The sequence below is a fragment of the Loxodonta africana genome, chromosome 12 (assembly GCF_030014295.1).
Source record: "Loxodonta africana isolate mLoxAfr1 chromosome 12, mLoxAfr1.hap2, whole genome shotgun sequence".
Classification (NCBI taxonomy): Eukaryota; Metazoa; Chordata; class Mammalia; order Proboscidea; family Elephantidae; genus Loxodonta; species Loxodonta africana.
This window is the reverse complement of record NC_087353.1, coordinates 49,990,212-50,012,076: the sequence shown is the minus strand read 5'-3', so window position 1 is coordinate 50,012,076 and position 21,865 is coordinate 49,990,212. Positions and strand designations below refer to the sequence as shown.

At 37.8% G+C, this 21,865-nt stretch overlaps 1 protein-coding gene and 1 pseudogene across 10 annotated transcripts in view; one reads left to right on the top strand and one right to left on the bottom strand.

The window, feature by feature from the left end:
* Window positions 1–21,865, top strand: part of MYO5A (myosin VA) — a 264,298-nt gene that overhangs the window by 180,275 nt on the left and 62,158 nt on the right. For all 10 annotated transcript variants that reach the window (XM_064295235.1, XM_064295232.1, XM_064295233.1 and 7 more), the window contains 3 exons: window positions 2,314–2,407; window positions 8,109–8,257; window positions 14,648–14,761. In XM_064295235.1, coding sequence (XP_064151305.1) covers window positions 2,314–2,407; window positions 8,109–8,257; window positions 14,648–14,761 — 357 coding nt within the window. The remainder of the gene's footprint in view (window positions 1–2,313; window positions 2,408–8,108; window positions 8,258–14,647; window positions 14,762–21,865) is intronic.
* Window positions 11,572–13,249, bottom strand: LOC111747819 (lipoamide acyltransferase component of branched-chain alpha-keto acid dehydrogenase complex, mitochondrial-like; annotated as a pseudogene).

The window sequence follows — 21,865 nt, the reverse complement described above, 5'->3', positions numbered from 1 at the left end:
CATGGTAGTAGGGGTCTTTATGGAAACTTGAATTAAGGCTATGTTAAGACCAAGCAGGAGAAAACCAAATGTCTTGCAGACTGACTGAAGCCCAGAGCTACTGTGCAGACATGATAACAACAAAAACACTTGTAGATTTGCCAGTGCTTCCACACTACAAATTTGCATTAAATTTTATCAAAACTTTATTAAGTACAAGGCCTCAAGCACTAATGAGCTATGTTGCTTAAACATTTATAAAAGTGCCTCAACATAAGGCTTACTGGAAAAACGTAATAGATTTTCAGAGTCCACTAGTATTGCCATCTTTATATGAAAACAGACTTGACTGTGTCAGCTATAACTGCTGGCAAGAATCCCAATTATGCTGTTTCTGTACTGACATCAGAGCCCTGGTGGCACAGTGGTTAAGCATTCAGCAGCTAACCAAAAGGCCGGTGGTTCAAATCCACCAGCCACTCCTTGGAAACCCTATTGGGCAGTTCTACTGTGTCCTACAGGCTCACTATAAGTCAGAATTGACTCCACAGCAGTGTGTTTGGTTTGATTTGGTGCTGACATTGGAACATAATGGCAGCACATGCCGTGAGAACCTCAGGAGGATTTAAGATGCAGTTCAGTTAGTATAGTAAGGCCACTAAAATTGAGATGCTAGCATAGCATTCAGAGTCCTGATGAAATACTTCCTGCTGTACCTCTAGCCGATGACCTGGGTTATATGTGTGGAAATAACAGTGCCATTATGTACTGTTATTTGACATGGCAGGCTTGTTCTATCAGAATTCAGATGTGCCTTCAAAGGGATAATCATGAGTGTTTAAGAACTCTCCTTTTCTATTAAATCTCCTGAGTCTGTGGAACCAAAGTATTTAAGCTTGGTGAGAGATCCCCTTTCTTCTTCATAGACAAGTTCTTGCCATTCTAGTTTGGTAGAATAATACACATGAACAGATTCAGATTTCTCTTTTCTTTTCGTTATCTTCTCCTTTTCACTCTGGTAGCTGTAGACACTAACATTGATTGGTTCCTTTGGACCAAGGGTAGTGATAGAGGAGGAATGAGAAAATGTCACTGTGATAGCCAGCTTTATGGCTGGGAAAATAACATTCTCAGCCAGCCTGATCAAGGGGTGTATAAATCCACTGGAGAGTTTTAAAAGGGCTTGTGCCCAAGCTCTGGGGCTGTGGGCTATGCATATGTATTTTGAAAAAGCATCACAAGTGATTGCACACCCCTGACAAAGAGCAACTCCTCTTGAGACCACAGAGAACTCAGGCCTCTCTACTGAGAGTGGATGTTAAGGCCATATCAGTATGGAGGGAAGAGATTGGACCATGAGAAGGGACACCTTCTGGATTGACTTCTGCTGTGGTACAGTGTTGTTATCTAACTTTCCTTGTCACCAGGGATTCTTAGCCACTGGGTTCCCTGCCTTTGAAGCCCTTACATGATGGGATGTTTGCCCATCAGCTTTCTCTTATTTAAGCTGTTGCTTTAGGAGTTCCTTGAACTTACATGTAGAGAAAAGAATTCAAATTTCACTAATCACGAGCACATATTATATTCCAAAGATGAACTGAGTACATTATATTCATTGCACAGTTGCCTTTGGTTTTGATTTTTGCTTCCCAGGAATCCTTATCCAGCCAGGAACCACCAAGTTAAAGATCAATCCTTATTGAACAAAAGGACTGGTTCTCAATATTGCAAGACTGTTAAAAGGAAATGAAAGGGAAATTCTCTTCCTCAAGACAGATAGCAAGGAGCTTCAGATGATCTTTAGTGAATTTTCAGAACTAAAGAGCCCTTCACATCCTTCTTGACCTCCATAATCTCTCCATTTGAATCTGGGGTACACATAAGCTTTGTGTTAGGTTGTGAGGTAAGAGGCAAGATCATTGCTTTGAGAGCAAATGGCTTGCTAGGTGCCAGGCAATTTGCTAAATGCTCAAGATACAAAGTAAAATAACAACAGCCATACTTGTCTTCCAGGAATTTCTATTCTATTAAGGAAGACAAAAAAGTAAATAATTGTATAAGGGCTTTAAGGAGGCATACACAGGGTCCTGTGGTAACCCAGAGAAGAGATACCTCATTGGAGGGGGTTTCTAGGAAGGCTCTCTGGAGAGGTAATGCCTGAGCCAAGTTGGAAGGATGACCAGACATAACTAGGCAAAGAATGAGACACAGAGACAGTGAAAGCAGGGAGCCTTGTCTGTGTAGCCTTCACCCTTAGTAATTGGACTTCCTCTGTCTGTTACAGCCACCTCAGTTTATTGTTTCATTTTTTAGCTGGTGTGTTTCATTTTATAGCTGGTATCAAATCTGAAAGAAGAAAACACTTTGCTGAAACAGGAGAAGGAGACCCTCAACCACCTTATTGTGGAGCAGGCTAAGGAGATGACAGGTAAGATTCCTGTGGGCCCAGCCTACTGCACTCCAACCAGCTTTACACCAACATTTTGTAAGTTACAATCTTGTTTCGTAAAGTACATTGCTTAGCATTTAAATGTTTTTAAAAGTTGAGGATGTAGCTGACTGGTTGTCATCATTAAGTACTCAAAGTTCTAAAAAGCAGGAGCTCCAGGTGATTTGGCCGAATTAATTGGTGAACTTGTAAAGCTAGCCTATCTATTTACACTTGTGAATTAATGTCGGGCAATAGCATATGTAATTTTTAAAAAATTAATTTGTTTTGCATGTATGATTTAACAGTCATAGCTTATAAGTTTCCTATTGATTTAGAAATAATTCTTGAGCTAACGTGTGTGTATGCTGGTATATATTTTATTTATTTATTTTTTTTGCTGAACAAGTGGGTATTATTCTTCCAAGATCAACCAATATTTGCCACCACATTAAAAAAAAAAAAAAATTTTTTTTTTTTTTTTTAATAGAAAACTAACTAGATGTGGACAATTCTGTTTGCTGTTTGTCAGACAGATTAGAATGGAGATCATTTACAAGGAATCCACCTGCATACATACACAGGATAAGAAGATATAGATCTGAACTACAGTAATTAGTGGTAGAAATGGGAGGGAAGAGATGGGTTGGAGTTAGGTTGTATTATGTGAAAAGAATTAATAGAATATTATCATTTTAGATAGTATTCACAAAAGTAATAAAAAAGTTCTAAAGTTTTGAGATGTGTTCTCAAAATAATGATAGTGTGTTATTAATAAAGAGGAAATTGAGGGGGAAAAGTACCTGTTTATGAGACAAATTAATGAAATCAATTGTTAGAGTGTTAAGTATTGGGTATCAGCTGTTGTTGTTGTTAGGTGCCGTTGATTCAGTTCCGACTCATAGCAACCCTGTACATAACAGAACGAAACACTGCCCAGTCCTGCGCCATCCTTACAGTCGTTGTTGTGCCTCAGCTCATTGTTGCAGCCACTGTGTCAATCCACCCTGTTGAGGGTCTTGCTCTTTTCCGCTGACCCTGTACTCTGCCAAGCATGATGTCCTTCTCCAGGGACTGATCCCTTCGGACAACATGTCCAAAGTATGTAAGACGCAGTCTCGCCATCCTTGCTTCTAAGGAGCATTCTGGTTGTACTTCTTCTAAGACAGATTTGTTCATTCTTTTGGCAGTCCATGGTATATTCAATATTCTTCACCAACACCACAATTCAAAGGCGTCAACTCTTCTTAGGTCTTCCTTATTCATTGTCCAGCTTTCACATGCATATGATGCGATTGAAATTACCATGGCTTGGGTCAGGCGCACCTTAGTCTTCAGGATAACATCTTTGCTCTTTGACACTTTGAAGAGGTCCTTTGAAGTAGATTTGCCCAATGTAATGCGTCTTTTGATTTCTTGACTGCTGCTTCCATGGCTGTTGATTGTGGATCCAAGTAAGATGAAATCCTGCACAACTTCAATCTTTTCTCCGTTTATCACGATGTTGCTCATTGGTCCAGTTGTGAGGATTTTTGTTCTCTTTATGTTGAGGTGCAATCCATACTAAAGGCTGTGGTCTTGGATCTTCATTAGTAAGTGCTTCAAGTCCTCTTCCCTTTCAGCAAGCAAGGTTGTGTCATCTGCATAACACAGGTTGTTAGTGAGTCTTCCTCCAATCCTGATGCCCCATTCTTCTTCATATAGTCCAGCTTCTCGTATTATTTGTTCAGTATACAGATTAAATAGGTATGGTGAAAGAATACAACCCTGATGCACACCTTTCCTGACTTTAAACCAATCAGTATCCCCTTGTTCTGTCCAAACAACTGCCTCTTGATCTATGTACAGGTTCCTCTTGAGCACAATGAAGTGTTCTGGAATTCTCATTCTTCACAGTGTTATCCATAGTTTGTTATGATCCACACAGTCAAATGCCTTTGCATAATCAATAAAACAGTACTGCTGTTACTGCTTTTGAATGATCTTCAGCAAAATTTTACTTCTGTGTGATATTAATGATATTGTCCTATAATTTCCACATTTGGTTGGATCACCTTTCTTGGGAATAAGCATAAATATGGATCTCTTCCAGTCAGTTGGCCAGGAAGCTGTCTTCCATATTTCTTGGCATAGACGAGTGAGCACCTCCAGTGCTGCATCTGTTTGTTGAAACATCTCAGTTGATATTCCATCAATTCCTGGAGCCTTGTTTTTTGCCAATGCCTTCAGAGCAGCTTGGACTTCTTCCTTCAGTACCATCGGCTCCTGATCATATGCCACCTCTTGAAATGGTTGAATATTGACTAATTCTTTTTGGTATAATGACTCTGTGTATTCCTTCCATCTTCTTTTAATGCTTCCTGCATCATTTAATATATTCCCCCTGGAATCCTTCACTATTGCAACTCAAGGCTTGAATTTTTCCTTCAGTTCTTTCAGCTTGAGAAACGCCAAGCATGTTCTTCCCTTTTGGTTTTCCATCTCCAGCTCTTTGCACAAGTCATTATAATACTTTATTTTGTCTTCTCAAGAGGCCCTTTGAAATCTTCTGTTCAGTTCTTTTACTTCATGAATTCTTCCTTTTGCTTTAGCTGCTCAATGCTCAAGAGCAAGTTTCAGAGTCTCCTCTGACATCCATCTTGGTCTTTTCTTTCTATCCTGTCTTTTCAGTGACCTCTTGCTTTCTTCCTGGATAATATCCTTGATGTCATTCCACATCTTGTCTGGTCTTCGGTCACTAGTGTTCAGTGCGTCAAATCTGTTCTTGAGATGGTCTCTAAATTCAGGTGGGATATACTCAAGGTCATATTTTGGCTGTCGTGGACTTGCTCTGATTTTCTTCAGTTTCACCTTGAACTTGCATATGAGCAGTTGATGGTCTGTTCCACAGTCGGCTCCTAGCCTTGTTCTGCCTGATGATATTGAGCTTTTCCATCATCTCTTTCCACAGATGTAGTCAATTTGATTTCTATGTGTTCCATCTGGCAAGGTCCATGTGTATAGTTGCCATTGATGTTGGTGAAAGAAGGTATTTGGAATGAAGAAGTCGTTGGTCTTGCAAAATTCTGTCATTTGATCTACGGCATTGTTTCTATCACCAAGGCCATATTTCCAACTACTGATCCTTCTTTGTTTCCAGCTTTCGCATTCCAATCGCCAGTAGTTATCAATGCATCTTGATTGCATGTTCGATCAATTTCAGACTGCAGCAGCTGATAAAAACTTGCTATTTCTTCATCTTTGGCCCTAGTGGTTGGTGCATAAATTATATAATAGTCGTATTAACTGGTCTTTCTTGTAGGCCTATGGATATGTCCTATCACTGACAGCGTTGTACTTCAGGACAGATCTTGAAACGTTCTTTTTGACAATGAATGCAACACCATTCCTCTTCAAGTTGTCATTCCCAGCATAGTATACTACGTGATTGTCCCATTCAAAATGGCCAATACCAGTCCATTTCAGCTCACTAACGCCTAGGATATCGATGTTTATGCGTTCCATTTCATTTTTGACAGTTTCCAATTTTCCTAGATTCATACTTCTTACATTCCAGGTTCCGATTATTAATGGATGTTTGCAGCTGTTTCTTCTCATTTTGGGTCCTGCCATATCGGCAAATGAAGGTCCCGAAAGCTTGACTCCATCCACGTCATTAAGGTCAACTCTACTTTGAGGAGGCAGCTCTTCCCCAGTCATCTTTTGAGTGCCTTCCAACCTGGGGGGCTCATCTTCCAGCACTATATCAGACAGTGTTCCACTGCTATTGATAAGGTTTTCACTGGCTAATGCTTTTCAGAAGTAGACGGCCAGGTCCTTCTTCCTAGTCTGTCTTAGTCTGGAAGCTCAGCTGAAACCTGTCCTCCATGGTTGACCCTGCTGGTATCTGAATACCGGGGGCATAGCTTCCAGCATCACAGCAACACACAAGCCCTGACAGTACGACAAATTGACAGGCACGTGGGGAGCGGGTATCAGCTAGCGTCTCAAAATAGAGGTGTTCTGAAAGCACACTGAGATCAAAGATTAGAGAAAAATAAGAAATGAACCTGAAAATACCCATTAAAACTATAATGGTAAGAGAGGCTTCCCTGCCTTTCTCCACACCATCCCCTTGCCCCAATTAAAGGGGATAATATGGAGGAAAGAAACGAAAACCTGAAATTAAGCCTTGTAAAATGACCAGAAGTAAGGGATAAAGTGGAGAAAAGAATCCAGAAGAAAGGAAAATTAAGAGGAAAAGAGAAAGCAGAGTCACTGAAGCCTTAGCTGCTAGAATGCAGAATGTAAGGGAAGGATCCAGAATGATGAAAGTAGTTTTAGGAAAATGTTACTTGAAATTGAACAATAACAGCAAAGAAATAACAATGGATTTGCCTAGGAAAAATTTGTTGTTAGCCTTGTAGCAGCTTCAACAAACCAGTTAGAATAAAAGGCAGTTTATAGAATGTTGTCGAGAGAAGAAATTCACTATTTTCAAATTACTAAAGCCCCACTCTAGGCAAGCATTGTGGTGGGCACCAGGGAAACAGTTGTGACAACCTACTTGCAGTGCTCGCTTACAGAGAAGGAAATGGCAAAGCAATAGAAGCAGGAAGGGCAGATTAACTAAAATTTAGCCACAAAACAAGGGTAAAATGGGGCCCGGTGTGGGAAGCTTAATATTGTAAAAGTGACTGGTTGGCTCATTGAGTTAAAACATATAGCAAGATTTGAGGCTTTTTTTGCTTTGCTTTCTCTGCAGTCAGGGGCTAATCTCTAATCTGCAGATCATGTACCAGCCAAATGCAAGCTACTGGCAACAGAGTAGGTGGGTAAATGGGAAGGTCAGGATTCCCCTAGCACCTGTGAGGTGGCCAGAAAAGTGAACAATTTAGGTGACCAGACCTAGGGATTTTATCTAGTTAGAAATTAGGGACTAACAGGACAGCAAGAAGAGTTTAGAGTGCTGGAAAATTGTAAGATGGAACCATGGGACTAAGGACCAGCAGAGAGATTCTGTACAGCATTACAGCTAGGCCCCATGAGAAATTGCCATTCCATCAGATACTTGAGAGAGTACATTAATTTGGACAAAAGAATGTTACGAATAGCCTGAAGCAGAATATTATTGGAATAAAAAAATAGACTTTAGTTAATAGACAATGACTGGTCAAAGTTTATCAAGGGTGTGCTGAAACCAGCATATGGACTAGTGGTGCCATAGCATATGGTACAGGACATGACCCTTGAAGTCAGAGTGGGCTCTTCCCATTCCTGCTGTGTGACCTCTTTAAGCCTTTCTAACGTTCCCTGTGCCTCCTTGTCTTGCTATCAAAAAACAAAGAGGCCCCTATCTCTCTTGCTCCCTAAAAGTATTAGCCTTAGAGATAATCTTATGGTACAAATGGCCAGAAATGCTTTGAAACATCTCTTACACCAGGAAAGAAGTAAGATAATTACCATTTTTGGGATAGGACTACCAACTAAGAATGTACCCAGAAGAACTCAATAGATGATAGTTGTTATTAGTAATAAATGACTTCATTTTTTTGTCATGATATACTTTCTTTCCCTACATTTGGTAATATATTCTTTTCAGATCATAGTGGTGCTAAAAATAAAAATTCCAGGCAGAGAACCTGAAAATCAATGTACCTGTTTTCATTCTTGCATTCTACAGAGCTATCTTTGCTATGTATTTCCCTCTTCTTTCTTTCAGAGACTATGGAGAAGAAGCTAACAGAAGAAACAAAACAACTGGAACTTGATCTTAATGATGAAAGGTTGAGATATCAGAACCTTCTGAATGAGTTCAGTCGCCTGGAAGAACGATATGATGACCTCAGGGAAGAGATGACCCTGATGGTGGTAAGTCAAATGCTTTTTTTTTTTTTTACAATTGTGCTTTAACTGAAAGTTTATGATTCAAGTCAGCTTCTCATACAAAAACTTATACACACATTATTATGTGACCCTGTTGTGACCCTGTTGCTCTTCCCATAACGTGACAGCACACTTTTTTTAAGAAAAAATTTCAAACATATACAAAAGTAGAGAGAATAGTAGAATGAACCCCCGTGTACTCCATGTGTTGTTGTTAGCAGTCCTCAAGTCAGTCCCAACTCATGGTAACCCCATGCACAACAGGATTGGGCTGTTAAAATGATCCATATCTTTGGCTGAATTTTCAGATGTAAATCACCAGGCCTTTCTTCCTAATTTCTCTTAGTCTAGAAGCTCCACTGAAACCTGTTCAGCTTTATAGTAATGCAGGCCTCCACTGACGAATGGTGGCTGCATGGAGGTGCATTGACTGGGACTTGAACTTGGGTCTCCTTGCGTGGAAGGCAAGAACTCTACCACTGAACCACCACTGCACCCATATTCTATTTACCGATCATTCAGTTCCAAAATGGTCTTCACATCTGTACCTCCATTCAGTGGATTATTTTAAAGCAAATCCCAGAAATCAAAAAACTTTATTTTTAAGTATTTGGTAAAGTCCAGCACTTTAAAGACTGGACTGTGAAATAGTTTAAATTCAAAACAACTGGATATTGTTTTATGTATTGAACATCTTAATGCAAAATTTGCATATAAAGCAGATCTTTATATGGTTGAGTCTTTCTTCCCCCAGTTTTTATTATAATTCCAAAGATATATTCCTAGAAAAGAAAATGTAGCCCCTATTTGTAATAAAAGTTATTTAAGAATTATCTACTTCTGGAAATAACCTAAATGTCCAGGTCCAAGAGAATGGTTAAAGAAATTATGATGCTTCTATTTGACATACTGTTTTGTCATAAAATGACATTTGAAAAGAGAATAAAACATGTCTATACAAAAAAAAAATTACCTATTTCAAGGACTCTTCTGCATTTGCAAATGTACCTTTTGTACTTTTAATTGTTGGGCTCACCCAACCTGTCCTGCTTATCCTGCTATCAGGAAACAGAGTTCTCTCGCTCTCTTGTTCTCTACAAGTATCAGTCTTAAAGGTAACCCGATGGTACAAAAGGACAGAAGTGCTCTGAAATAGCTCTTATAAAAAGCAAGATAATTTAGTATCTGTAGAGTATTTGCTTCAAATTTTGCTTCTGTCTGGACCTCCTGACAAGGTTCTTTAAAATATAAGAGATGTTTACAAAGTCGAAATAAAGAGATTATGCAACACAGAGGAAATGAAATAAATTTATCCCCTTGCAGATAAGGAAACAATCTCAGAGGTTAAGAAAAATATAGGTCCTGTACTTGGACGTGATTTCAGGCATCTTTGCTATGCTATCCTGGTTTATATGTGACAGAGAAATGAGAAGTAGGAGTAGGTCACCATGATCCTTATAAATGACAAGTCTAAGGGACCCTTGTTAGTGTTATCTTCCTTGGTTTGCCTACTGCATTTGTCCTCATTGAAGCCTCTTTCACATTCTCTCATTATTAGCTTTCCCTACAGTCGTTTTGCTCTATCTTTCAGTGTTCATGTTCCCTAGAGTTCCATTGTTGGGTATATTTTTTACTCACTCTACTAGACAACCTCGCTAACAGTTATGGTTAATCTATGCTTCATTTATAGTTAGAGCTAAGCTTTGTATCCTGCACAGTATTTCTGAGGTTCCTTGGGATGTTAAATAAGTTGGATTGGGCAAAGAAATTATAATAGATAACATGTTGGAAAATAGATGTCCACCCATCTTTAGTAAGCTTATTAAGAAACTTTGTCCTAAAGTTTATATGGTCCTATTAATTAAAAAAAAAAAAATTTTTTTATTAATTATGATAATGTAGAATTTTTTAAGACCTATTTTTTAATTTTTTTTATGACCTATTTTTACAAAAAGAATAGCTATGGGTACAGCTATATGATTAAAATGTTAATAGTGGTGGGATTGTGGATGATTTTATTTTCTTTGTAACTTTATTATCTGAATATGATTTATTATTTTTTGATTTAGCAATTATTCCCATTTTGAAAAAAAATCGAGTGGACATCAAAAGTACTTTTTTCTGTCACAACACTTAACTTGAACAACTAAATTTGGCATGCAATATTCATTGAGACAGCATTAGAAAGGACCTGAATTTCTGAATGCAAATCAAAATGTTGGACTGTATTCATTTTGACACTATTTCTGATAGTGGGCCTCTAACAAAATGATTGTTATGATATCTTCATTTCTGTATTACGTTTATTATTTTATTTTTCTCCCCATAATACCGCTAAGTTCTTCTCTCTCCTCTTATTCACTTTCTCACTCAGGATATGGAAGATAGAATAGACCTCAATTTCTTACCCTATCCTGTTTTTTCCTGAAGCCTAAGAAAGTTAAAAGACAGTAGATTTCTGAATGTAAGAAAATACCAGAGGCTGCCACATTTAAAGTACCTTCCTTACATGAAACAAGTTTGTGAAGGTGAAGTTTTCCCAACAAAACACCAAAATTCTAAAAATTTATCCATTTTAAACAAACACCTTAAATAGTCTTACTGGTTATAAAACTATAATTGGGCATTTTTAAGATCAGCTTATGATTCCCCCTTTTAAAAGATGTTAATTTTTTAATTTATATAAATAAGTCATTTATAGACGGTACTCTCTATAGAGAAAGAATATACACCAGGATATCTTAAAAGATAAGTATAATTCCACTTATTTTACGCAACAATTTGCATTATTGTAGGGAAATGGAAAACATTTTTGTACATAGATTCCTTTTCCCAACTAAGAGTAGTCGAGCGGAAAGTTTCATTAAGAGTCAGTTAAAAAAGAAAAAAAAGAACAGGGCAAATACTGTATATGGCTACCTGACTTTTAGTAACATTGTGTTCTTGCCAGTTGGAGTCCATTGACACAAAGACCTCAGCACCATATTAAGTCACACCATGACATATAGGGGACACCCTGGTGACGCAGTGGTGAAGAGCTTGGCTGCCAACCAAAAGGTCAGCAGTTCAAATCCACCAGCCACTCCTTGAAAACCCTGTGGGGCAGTTTCACTCTGTCCTATAGGGTCGCTACGAGTCGGAATCAACTCAAGTGTAACGGGTTTGTTTTTTTAGTTACCTATAAAATGTGACAGGACAGCCCCAGGAGAACCATTATACTGTTTCTCATTTTCAGTAAAAAGTCTAACAGAACAGCGATAAGTATCGTGCCTTAGAACCTTAGTCATATAGTACAAATCATTTGTATTACAAATTGCAATGAAGAGCATGTGCTGGCACAGCTAGGCCTACATATTCTTTGGAAGCACAGAAAGTTCAAGGATGTCTTATCCATCTCCATTTCAAATCTAGTAGCATAAAAACTGGGTTTTCTGAGTAGGAGTTCCACAAATTAGAGAAGCAGAATGTTGTAGCACCATCAATAACTCTATGACCAGCTAGCTCACATTAATTATCTGGGCCTTGTATACTTCTCCTTTCTGGTTAAATCAAGGAAGGGTCTTAAATGATCCAAGAGCCCCAATTGCTACTTCAGGCAGCAGTATTACCGGTTTGGCGTATGTACCATCAGTAGATCCAATATTGGAAAGTGTAAACATCCTTCTTGCAAGATCTTGCAAGATCAATGGTTCTGAGCTGACCTGCAGAGCCCAATTTTTAGAGGTGGTTCAATTCAGTGACAATCTCAAATACAGAGCATATCTGAACTTTTTTACATTTGGGACCATCAACCCTTGCTCAGTGTGTATTGCTATCCCAATATTATGAGAAGCTTTATATATTAGCTTCTGGCAAGCTTCATCCACAGAAGCATTAAGGATAGGAAACTGTAGTAATCTCAAGGAAGCAGCCTTTAAGAAGAAGGGCATAAAGAAGAGTTTAATCCCATGAGCAAAAGCAATGGATTTTAAATCTTCTCGTAACTTAACAGCTCAGTAGGGTAAACCTCATTATGGTACCTGAAGTGAGGAATCTTTAGGGCTGCAGTCATGCTCTTAAATCATTGCTTTGTGAAAGCCTTTTGGGCGTTCTTTTCTCTTTGCCTGTGAATACTGGCGGTTTTGATAATGGTATAGGCATAACCCTGTCTTTTGGTTTTGGTGGAGGTGCCATAATTTCATCTTTTGATGAAAGAGGTAATATAGTTCCTGTCTGCTTTGCCAAATAGTTGAGAATATCTTTTTAAGTATTCTGCCATCTTTTCCTGAGCCAACAACTTCACTCAATATTGTTTTCCATCACAAGGTGACGAATTGCAGGGGTTGCCAATGTTTTTTGGCCTTTGATCTTTTGGTGTGTGTGTGTTCATCATAGGAGACAGCAGGAGTTTCAGCAACCTCTTCTGAGTCTTTTAAAGCTTCTGTTTCTATGTCTACTAATGGCTTCCCCACATAGGCAATCTCATCTAGATTATAATAGTTTTTTTAATGACTCCATCATAACGACTAGTGGTGGTAACAGAAGCTTTATCACTTTGAATTTCACAGATGCTATCAAACTGAGACACTGTCTCCTTCTTTTACATACCATTCTTTAATAGTTACTTCTCTAATCCCTTCTCTAGTGTATGAGAGTTTGAATTGAATGATCTGTCCATGTGGGGCAACAGTTGTTTTCAGCAACCAATGTGGATGACTATATTTGAATGAAGAATAACCGAAGAAACACATATATTTTGGCTTTAAAACATGAACACTACTACATGTTTGAAAACAGCAAACACACATCAGTTGCCTGGCATTCCAGTTCCTGTTTCTCAGACTCATGCTACTCTGGGAAAATGATTGCCCTCCTACCTGTTTTTCTTAATGCCACAACCAGTTTATTAAAGAGACATCATCCCATACAACTGTGGGCTTGGGCTAGGGACATTAAAAAGTAAGGGTGCCTGTGTATATAAACACAAGATAAATCTGAGTGTCTTTTACTTTACGTGTGGTGATTTTCCCCTTTAACATGCACCGCAGCTTCTGGGTAGTTTCAGAAGTTCTGGTATTCTCAGATCTTCCTTAGGCAATGGAGTACAGGTTGGGCTGGCCTGGGAGACGTAACTGTGCCTGGATATTGGTTTCTTTTGTCACACAGATGGGTCTGTTTTGTATAAGCCTGGATGTTGGAAGAAAAGAGGCAAAGAAACTTTTTGTGGCTTCTGGCCCTTCCTGCAACTGGAGACAGGGGAAAAGGATATTGGACAGATCATAAAGCTCTCAGAGGCCTTTCTGAGGCTCTCAGGATCTATATAGCCCTGCAGGATCCAGGCCACTGAACCTCCTTGCCTCTCTACTGGGGCTACCTCAGGAAGGAAAGCACAAACCCAGCTTTTTTATTCCATTTTCCTCCAAGTCACTCTTTAGCGCCTTCTTCTATGGGAAGGAAGGGACAGCGATCGCTTTACTATTCTGTTCCCTGTGAGCTTTCTGAATACTGATTTTATAGGTACTGGGTGTCATCAAAGTGTCATCTGGGCTCTGAGTTAAAACCCAGGGATCTTCAGAGGATTCTTGGTGCAGCTTTTTTACGTCTTCTGCACTGCCCATCTTTCCCACTGATGATCCAGAGATTTAGCTTCATGCTTGTATAAAAGTGACAGAAATTATAGTCACCTTTGTGAAAACCAACCCCCCTCCCTTTTTTTTTTTTTAAACCATTTATGATCAATTACAGTGTAGGAAAGACCAGTCACTAGAAAAGGACATATGTTTGGTAAAGGGTCAGCAGAAACAAGGAAAACCTTGAGTGAGCTGGATTGAAACAATAGCCTCAACAATGGGCTCAAACATATGAAAGGTCTTGGAGATGGCACAGGACCGGGCAAGGTTTCATTGTGTTACACATACACCATGAGTAGGAGCCAACTTGATGGCAACTAACAACAGTGGAGGGAAGTGGTTATGCATGCTGTTACATATATTTGTTGAACCTTTAAATAAGTTTTATTGGGTTGTGACACTAAGGTCAGTGCCGGGTTGCTGAGGCATTATACCTTACGCTTCATCCAGTGTGACTGGCACTCACAGCTTTAAAAACCCAAGGGGGACTCTGCTCATCACCACAGGTAATTTTCATTTGGGCATTTGGCTTTGTGACTGTTTTTTTTCATGCCATACAGGTGTTACCTTCTCTTTGTTTTAGGAGCTCAGTAGGTAGCCATTGTGTAAGTGTTTGATCAAGACAACATGGAAAAGCTCATTTGGGCATCAGTACAGCCAGTCAGTGTGCAGGGGTTTGAACCAAGTCAAGGTAGATGTTGTCACCATTAATTATACCTGGCTTAATTAGGCTCTGATAATTATGCCTGGTTTATTTGCCTTGCAGAATGTGCCTAAGCTTGAACACAAAAGAACAGACTCTACCCACAGCAGCAATGAGTCTGAATACACCTTTAGCTCTGAGTTTGCAGAAACTGAAGATACTCCTTCGAGGACAGAGGTATGTTTTAGACCCCCATTCCTGAAAGTAAGATGTGACCGTAGTGTTGTTCACAGGTAGCATTTCCATTACAGAGTAGACCCCAAACCAAAAAAAAAAAACCAGACCCATTGTCATCGACTTGATTCCGACTCATAGCAACCCTATAGGACAGAGTAGAACTGCCCCATAGGGTTTCCAGGGAGCAGCTGGTGGATTTGAGCTCTTTAACCACTGCACCACAGTTGCTATAAACACACAATATTGGTTCTGAATTGGTTATTCTCCATGAGTGACTTGTGTTTCATTAGCTTGTGTACACTACATACCTATTGCATATGTTTTTGGCTAATACACATTTTATTGTTAATTTTTAATGTAATTTTGATGGCTAGATTTTCCCTTTGTAATTTGTTTTTACACCTTAATGTATTCTGTGTACAAAAAATACAGCCTGTCAGAATTTATTTCAGACTCAGGTAAATTAAAAATAAATAAACCCCTTATCCTTGAATATTGTAAATCCCAATGTCCAAGAGTTTAGCAAAACCACTGCCTCTATTTAATACCAGTTGTTACCAATATAAATTTTCTTCCACAGACATATGTGGAAAATAGTTTAGAAATCTGCTTTAATGTTGTATGTTATGTGGTATGAAACCCAAATGAATTTATCGCTCTAACTCTAAAACTACAGTGATTTTAAGTTAGATTATTCCCAAACCAGTTCTTAGGTCTTCTTTTCAAATATACTCTTTGTTTTAATAATGGTTAGTTCAGGCACAACTCTTTAATTTTTATGTCATATCCTGAGAAAATGGCCAAGTCAGAAATAAACTGCTTCTGACAGAACAGGTGAAGAAATTGAATGATTCTTTCCTTTCTTGTCTTAGAATGGTGAGTTTCTGCCATCTCTTTCTGTTCATTTGAAAAAAAATGTTACAGCGAGTAATCTTTCTATTAAATGAAGCTTCAGAGGTGCTGTTTTTATCCCTGAGCCTGATAATGACAATCTTTGTTGAAAACTGTCTAATGTTTATCTGTTTATGAAGCTGTTTCAGTCACTGGGACGGGGCCTTAGCTGTTGGAGTTAACAGGACTAAACTTCTGGAGGACAGAAGCAAAGCTGAAAACTCTAGGTGGGGTGGCAGTATGAGGAAGGCAACACAGCTTGTGAAAATCAAGTTTATAAAATAGAGGAATAAATGGTTGATTATTTCCATTAAAAACCATTAGGATGTATTTATTCCTGGTAGCCACTGACTGTCCGAGTCCTGCTTCTGCCATCCAGCTTCCTCCTATCAAATCCACGGAAAGAGTTATCATAACTTTCTCAGTTATTTTAGGAATAATTCCGGAATGACTTCTAGGCCTGTTGTGGTAATTTCGTGAATAAATTCTGTTATCTTCCTTTTAATTTCTTTAGATGAGAGACTCGTGTTATTTTTAGATCAGTATACAGCTTCACTGTCTTAGGAAAGTCCCAGGTAACAAAGCTCTTAATAAGAAAGGAAAGCAAAACAAACTCCAGAAACTTCTTTGAGCCAGATGACCCAGTCTTTCTTCTTGCCCATGTGGTGGAGAGAGGGCAAATGGCATCCCTTTAATTAAATGTGTCATTAGAAATAAGAATGGACACCCTCCCCCAAATCACTCTTAAATAATTTCCAACCATTATGCTTGAAGGCATTTTGCATTTGTCAAATGTTATCTTTTGTATTCTCCCTTCTCCTGTTTTAATATTCGTATCTATAGAATTTTGCTCGTATGATGTAGCAATCAACTAATTCTTTATGTAGTATTAGCAGATAGATATCCAAAGGGTTATCTCTATAGTATTTCAATGAGAGGATTCTTGTTAAACAAAAATGTCCATTTAAGACTCAAGGAAAAGATTTCCAAATGATGACGTTTTAGGTACAGCGAATGAACTATTCACAGAATAATGGAATTCTACTATAATATAAAAAAAAGTTCAAATAATTAAAAATTTCAGGGACAAATAGATTATTAAAAGATGAAAAAACATGGAATGTTTTAATTGTAAATAAGCTAAAATATTTATTTGTGGAGAGTATAGAAATAAATTTCCATATGAGTGAAATTCTGTAGTAATTCTATATTCAGGCAAGAGACTGTCTCTGTTCTGCTAAGTCAGGACAGGCTTTATAGTGAAGATCATGTACCTAAACTTTTTCTTACATAGTGGACGTAAGAAAAAGTTTAGGTGTAATTAGTTTGCGGGTAAATAATCTTGACAGCCTGTTAATGCCCCTTTCATTCAGTTGATGCTTGTTAGTCTTTCTTAGAACTGTAAGCACACAGAACTTGGTACTGTTCACAATTCACAAAAGACCAAAGACAGCTATGAATGTGAAAATTATTCAGCCTCATCCGTAGTACTTGCTGATGGAAGTGTAAATTGACCCAATGAATTTAGCCTCTTATATCAAGAGACTTCAAAATGTCGATGTTTAAATATTTATGTGCTAGGATGTTTATTGTAGCATATTTATTTATTTCAATAGCAAAAAGTTAGAAATGTAAGATCATAGCTAAGCAAATGATGGTACACCTGTTTACATAGCTATTAAAAATTATGGTTTTAAATATTATATTTTAAATACGAAAAACAATTACAATACTAAGCTAAAAAGACAATACGAAATTATAATGAAAATATCATTTCAATTCTTTATAGATGCTTAGAAAAAAGACTGGACAAAAATTGTGATTTTTCTTATTTCCTAAATTTTCTATAAAAGTTTGTTTTGCTTTTATAATCAGAAAAATAAAAATAAACATCTTTTTTAAAATTGGCAAAAATAAGATTTACTAATCACTTAAAATAATACCACTTCATTAAATAAATAGGTTATTGTTTGTTCTCTCTCCCCGTTCCTTCTTCCCTCCCTCTGTCACTTAAAAACAGGATTTTTTATTCTCTCCATTAAATTTAATGATAGTTATTTTTTCTTATCTCATTAAAAGTTAAAACCTGAAGAAACAAGGTGAAACAATGTGACATTATCAGAGCTTCCATGATGAAGAATAGATCTTTTCTTTTTTTAAATTTTTTTTAGCTTTAATTGGTATTCCTTTATCCTAGTAATTTTCAGCATAATTCTGTTTTGTAACTAACTGACATGTTTCTAAGACGCCATTAGGTTATCCTTCTTAAAAGATATGTATACATAATTCTGTAACCAGTTTTTTCTGTCTAGTCTCAGTATATTTCTGCTGGCTCTTCACCATTTTAAAAATTATTTTCCTGATTACAACAGTAGTGCCTGCTCATTGTAAACAATTCAAATATAGAAACATGTAAACTAGAAAATGACAGTTCCACATAGTTCCCCCCACTCTCCAAGGTAACCACTGACGGCCTTGTACTAGATCTACTTTTAAAGGTCACGTATATTTATTTTTTAACAAAAATAAGATCATATAGGTAATCTCCTGCAACTTGGTTTTTTTTTTTTAATATACTTTTTATTGTGCTTAAAGTGAAAGTTTACAAATCAACTCAGTCTCTCATACAAAAATTATTGTACACCTTGCCATGTACTCCTAGTTGGTCTCGCCGTAATGAGAAATCACTTTCTTTCTCTCCACCCTCTGTTTTTGTGTCCATTCAGCCAGCTTCTGACCCCCTCTGCCTTCTCATCTTCCCTCCAGACAGGAGCTGCCCACATACTTTTATGTGTCTTCTTGATCCAAGAAGCTCACTCCTCACCACTATCATTTTCTATCCTATAATGAAGTCCTATCCCTGTCTGAAGAGTAGGCTTTCGGAATGGTTCCTGTTCTGGGCTAACAGAAGGTCTGGGGACCATGACCTCCAGGGTCCTTCTAGTCTCAGACCATTAAGCCTGGTCTTTTTATGAGAATTTAAGGTCTGCATCCCACTGCTCTCCTGCTCCATCAGGGGTTCTCTGTTGTGTTCCCTATCAGGACAGTCATCGATTGTAGCTGGGTACCATCTAGTTCTGCTGGTCTCAGGCTAATGCAGTCTCTGATTTATGTGGCCCTTTCTGTCTCTTGGGCTCATATTTACCTTGTGTCTTTGGTGTTCTTCATTCTCCTTTGCTCCAGGTGGATTGAGACCCATTGAAGCGTCTTACATGGCCGCTTGCTAGTGTTTAAGACCCCAGATGTCAGTCTCCAAAGTGGGATGCAGAATGTTTTCTTAATAGATTTTATTATGCCACTTGACCTAGATGTCTCCTGAAAGCATGGTTCCCAAACCCCTGCCCCTGCTACGCTGGCCTTTGAAGCATTCAGTTTATTCAGGAAACTGCTTTGCTTTTGGTTTAGTCCAATTGTACTGACCTCTTCTGTATTGTGTGTTGTCTTTCCCTTCATCTAAAATAGTTCTTGTCTACTTTCTAATTAGTAAATACCTCTGTCCCTCCTAACTCTCATAACCATCAAAGAATATTTTCTTCTCTGTTTAAACTATTTCTTGAGTTCTTATAATAGCAGTCTCATACAATATTTGTCCTTTTCCAACTGACTAATTTCATTCAGCTTAACGCCTTCTAGATTCCTCCATGTTATGAACTGTTTCACAAATTCATCATTGTTCTTTATCAATGCGTAGTATTCCATTGTGTGACTATACCATAATTTATCCATTCATCCATTGATGGGCGCCTTGGTTGCTTCCATCTTTTTGCTATTGTAAACGGTGCTGCAGTGAACATGGGTGTGCATATATCTGTTTGTGTAGAGGCTCTTATTCCTCTAGGATATATTCCAAGGAGTGGGATTGCCGAATCATATGGTAATTCTATTTCTAGTTTTTAAAGGAAGCGTGAGACCAATTTCCAAAGTGGTTGTACCATTTTACATTCCCAACAGCAGTGTATAAGTGTTCCAGTCCCTCCACAACCTCTCTAACATTTATTATTTTGTATTGTTTGGATTAATGCCAGCCTTGCTGGAGTGAAATGGAATCTCATTGTGGTTTTGATTTACATTTCTCTGATGGCTAATGATCGTGAGCATTTCTTCCTGTATCTGTTTGCTACCTGAATGTCTTCTTTAGTGAAGTGCCTGTTCATATCCTTTGCACATTTTTTAATCGGGTTGTCTTTTTGTAGTTAAGTTTTTGCAGCATCATGTACAGTTTAGAGATCAAACACTGATCGGAAATCTCATAGCTAAAAACTTTTTCCCAGTCTGCAGGTAATCTTTTTACTCTCTTGGTGAAGTCTTTGGATGAGCATAGGTGTTTGATTTTTAGGACCTCCCAGTTATCTAGTTTTTCTTCTGTATTGTTAATAATGTTTTTTATACTGTTTATGCCATGTTTTAGGGCTCCTAACATTGTCCCTATTTTTTCTTCCATGATCTTTATCATTTTAGATTCTATATTTAGGTCTTTGATCCGTTTTGAATTAGTTTCTGTGCATGGTGTGAGGTATGGGTCTTGTTTCATTTTTTTGCAGATGGATATCCAGTTATGCCAGCACCATTTGTTAAAGAGACTGTCTTCCCCCATTTAACTGACTTTGGGCCTTTGTCAAATATCAGCTGCTCATATGTGGATGGATTTATGTCTGGATTTTCAGTTCTGTTCCATTGGTCTATGTATCTCTTATTGTACCAGTACCAAGCCATTTTGATACTGTGGCAGTATAATAGGTTCTAAAATCAGGTGGTGTGAGGCCTCCCACTTTGTTCTTTTTCAGTAATGTTTTACTTGTCTGGGACCTCTTTCCCTTCCATATGGAGTTAATGATTTATTTCTGCATCTCATTAAAAAATGTCTTTGGAATTTGGATCAGAATTGCATTGTATCTATCTATAGATCACTTTTGGTAGAATAAACATTTTTACAATGTTAAGTCTTCCTATCCATGAGCAAGATATGTTTTTCCACTTATGTAGGTCTCTTTTGGTTTCTTGCAGCAGTGTCTTGTAGTTTTATTTCTATAGGCCTTTTACTTCTCTGGTGAAATTTATTCCTAAGTATTTGATCTTCTTGGGGACTACTATAAATGGTATTGATTTGGTGATTTCCTCTTCTATGTTCTTTTTGTTGGTGTAGAGGGATCCAATTGATTTTCATATGTTTATCTTGTACCTGATACTCTGCTGAACTCTTCTATTAGTTTCAGTAGTTTTCTTGAGCATTCCTTAGGGTTTCCTGTGTATAAGATCATGTCATCTGCAAATAGAGATACTTTTACTTCTTCCTTACTAATCGGAATACCCTTTATTTCTTTATCTACCCTAATTGCTCTGGCTAGGACCTCTAGCACAGTGTTGAATAAGAGTGGTGATAAAGAACATCCTTGTCTGGTTCCTGATCTCAAGGCGAATGCTTTCAGACTCTCTTCATTTTGATGATGTTGGCTGTTGGCTTTGTATAAGTGCCCTTTATTATGTCAAGGAAATTTCCTTCTATTCCTGTTTTGCTGAGAGTTTTTATCATGAATGTGTGTTGAACTTTGTCAGATGCCTTTTTGCATCAGTTGATAAGATCATTTGGTTCTTTTCTTTTGTTTTATTTATGTGCTGGATTACATTAATTGTTTTTCTAGTATTGAACCATCCCTGCATACCTGATATGAATCCCACTTGGTCATGGTGTATTATTTTTTTGATATGTTGTTGAATTCTATTGGGTAGAATTTTGTTGAGGTTTTTTGCATCTACGTTCATGAGGGATATAGGTCTGTAATTTTCTTTTTTCTTTTTTTTTTTTTTTGGTGTCTTGGTTTGGTATCAGGGATATGCTGGCTTCATAGAATGAGTTTGAGCATATTCCACCCTTTTCTATCCTCTGAAATACCTTTAGTAGTTAGTAGTGGTGTTAACTCTTCTCTGAAAGTTTGGTAGAACTCTGCAGTGAAGCCGTCAAGGCCAGTCAGGGCCAGGGCTTTTTTCTGTTTGGGGTTTTTGAATTACCTTTTCAATCTCTTCTTTTGTTATGGGTTTATTTAGTTTTTCTACCTCTGTTTGTGTTAGTTTAGGTACGTGTGTGTGTTTTTCTAGAAATTTATCCATTTGTTAGAGTACAATTTTTCGTAGAAATCTAATATGATTCTTTTAATTTCAGTTGGGTCTATTGTAATATCACCCATCTCATTTCTTATTCAGGTTATTTGCTTCCTC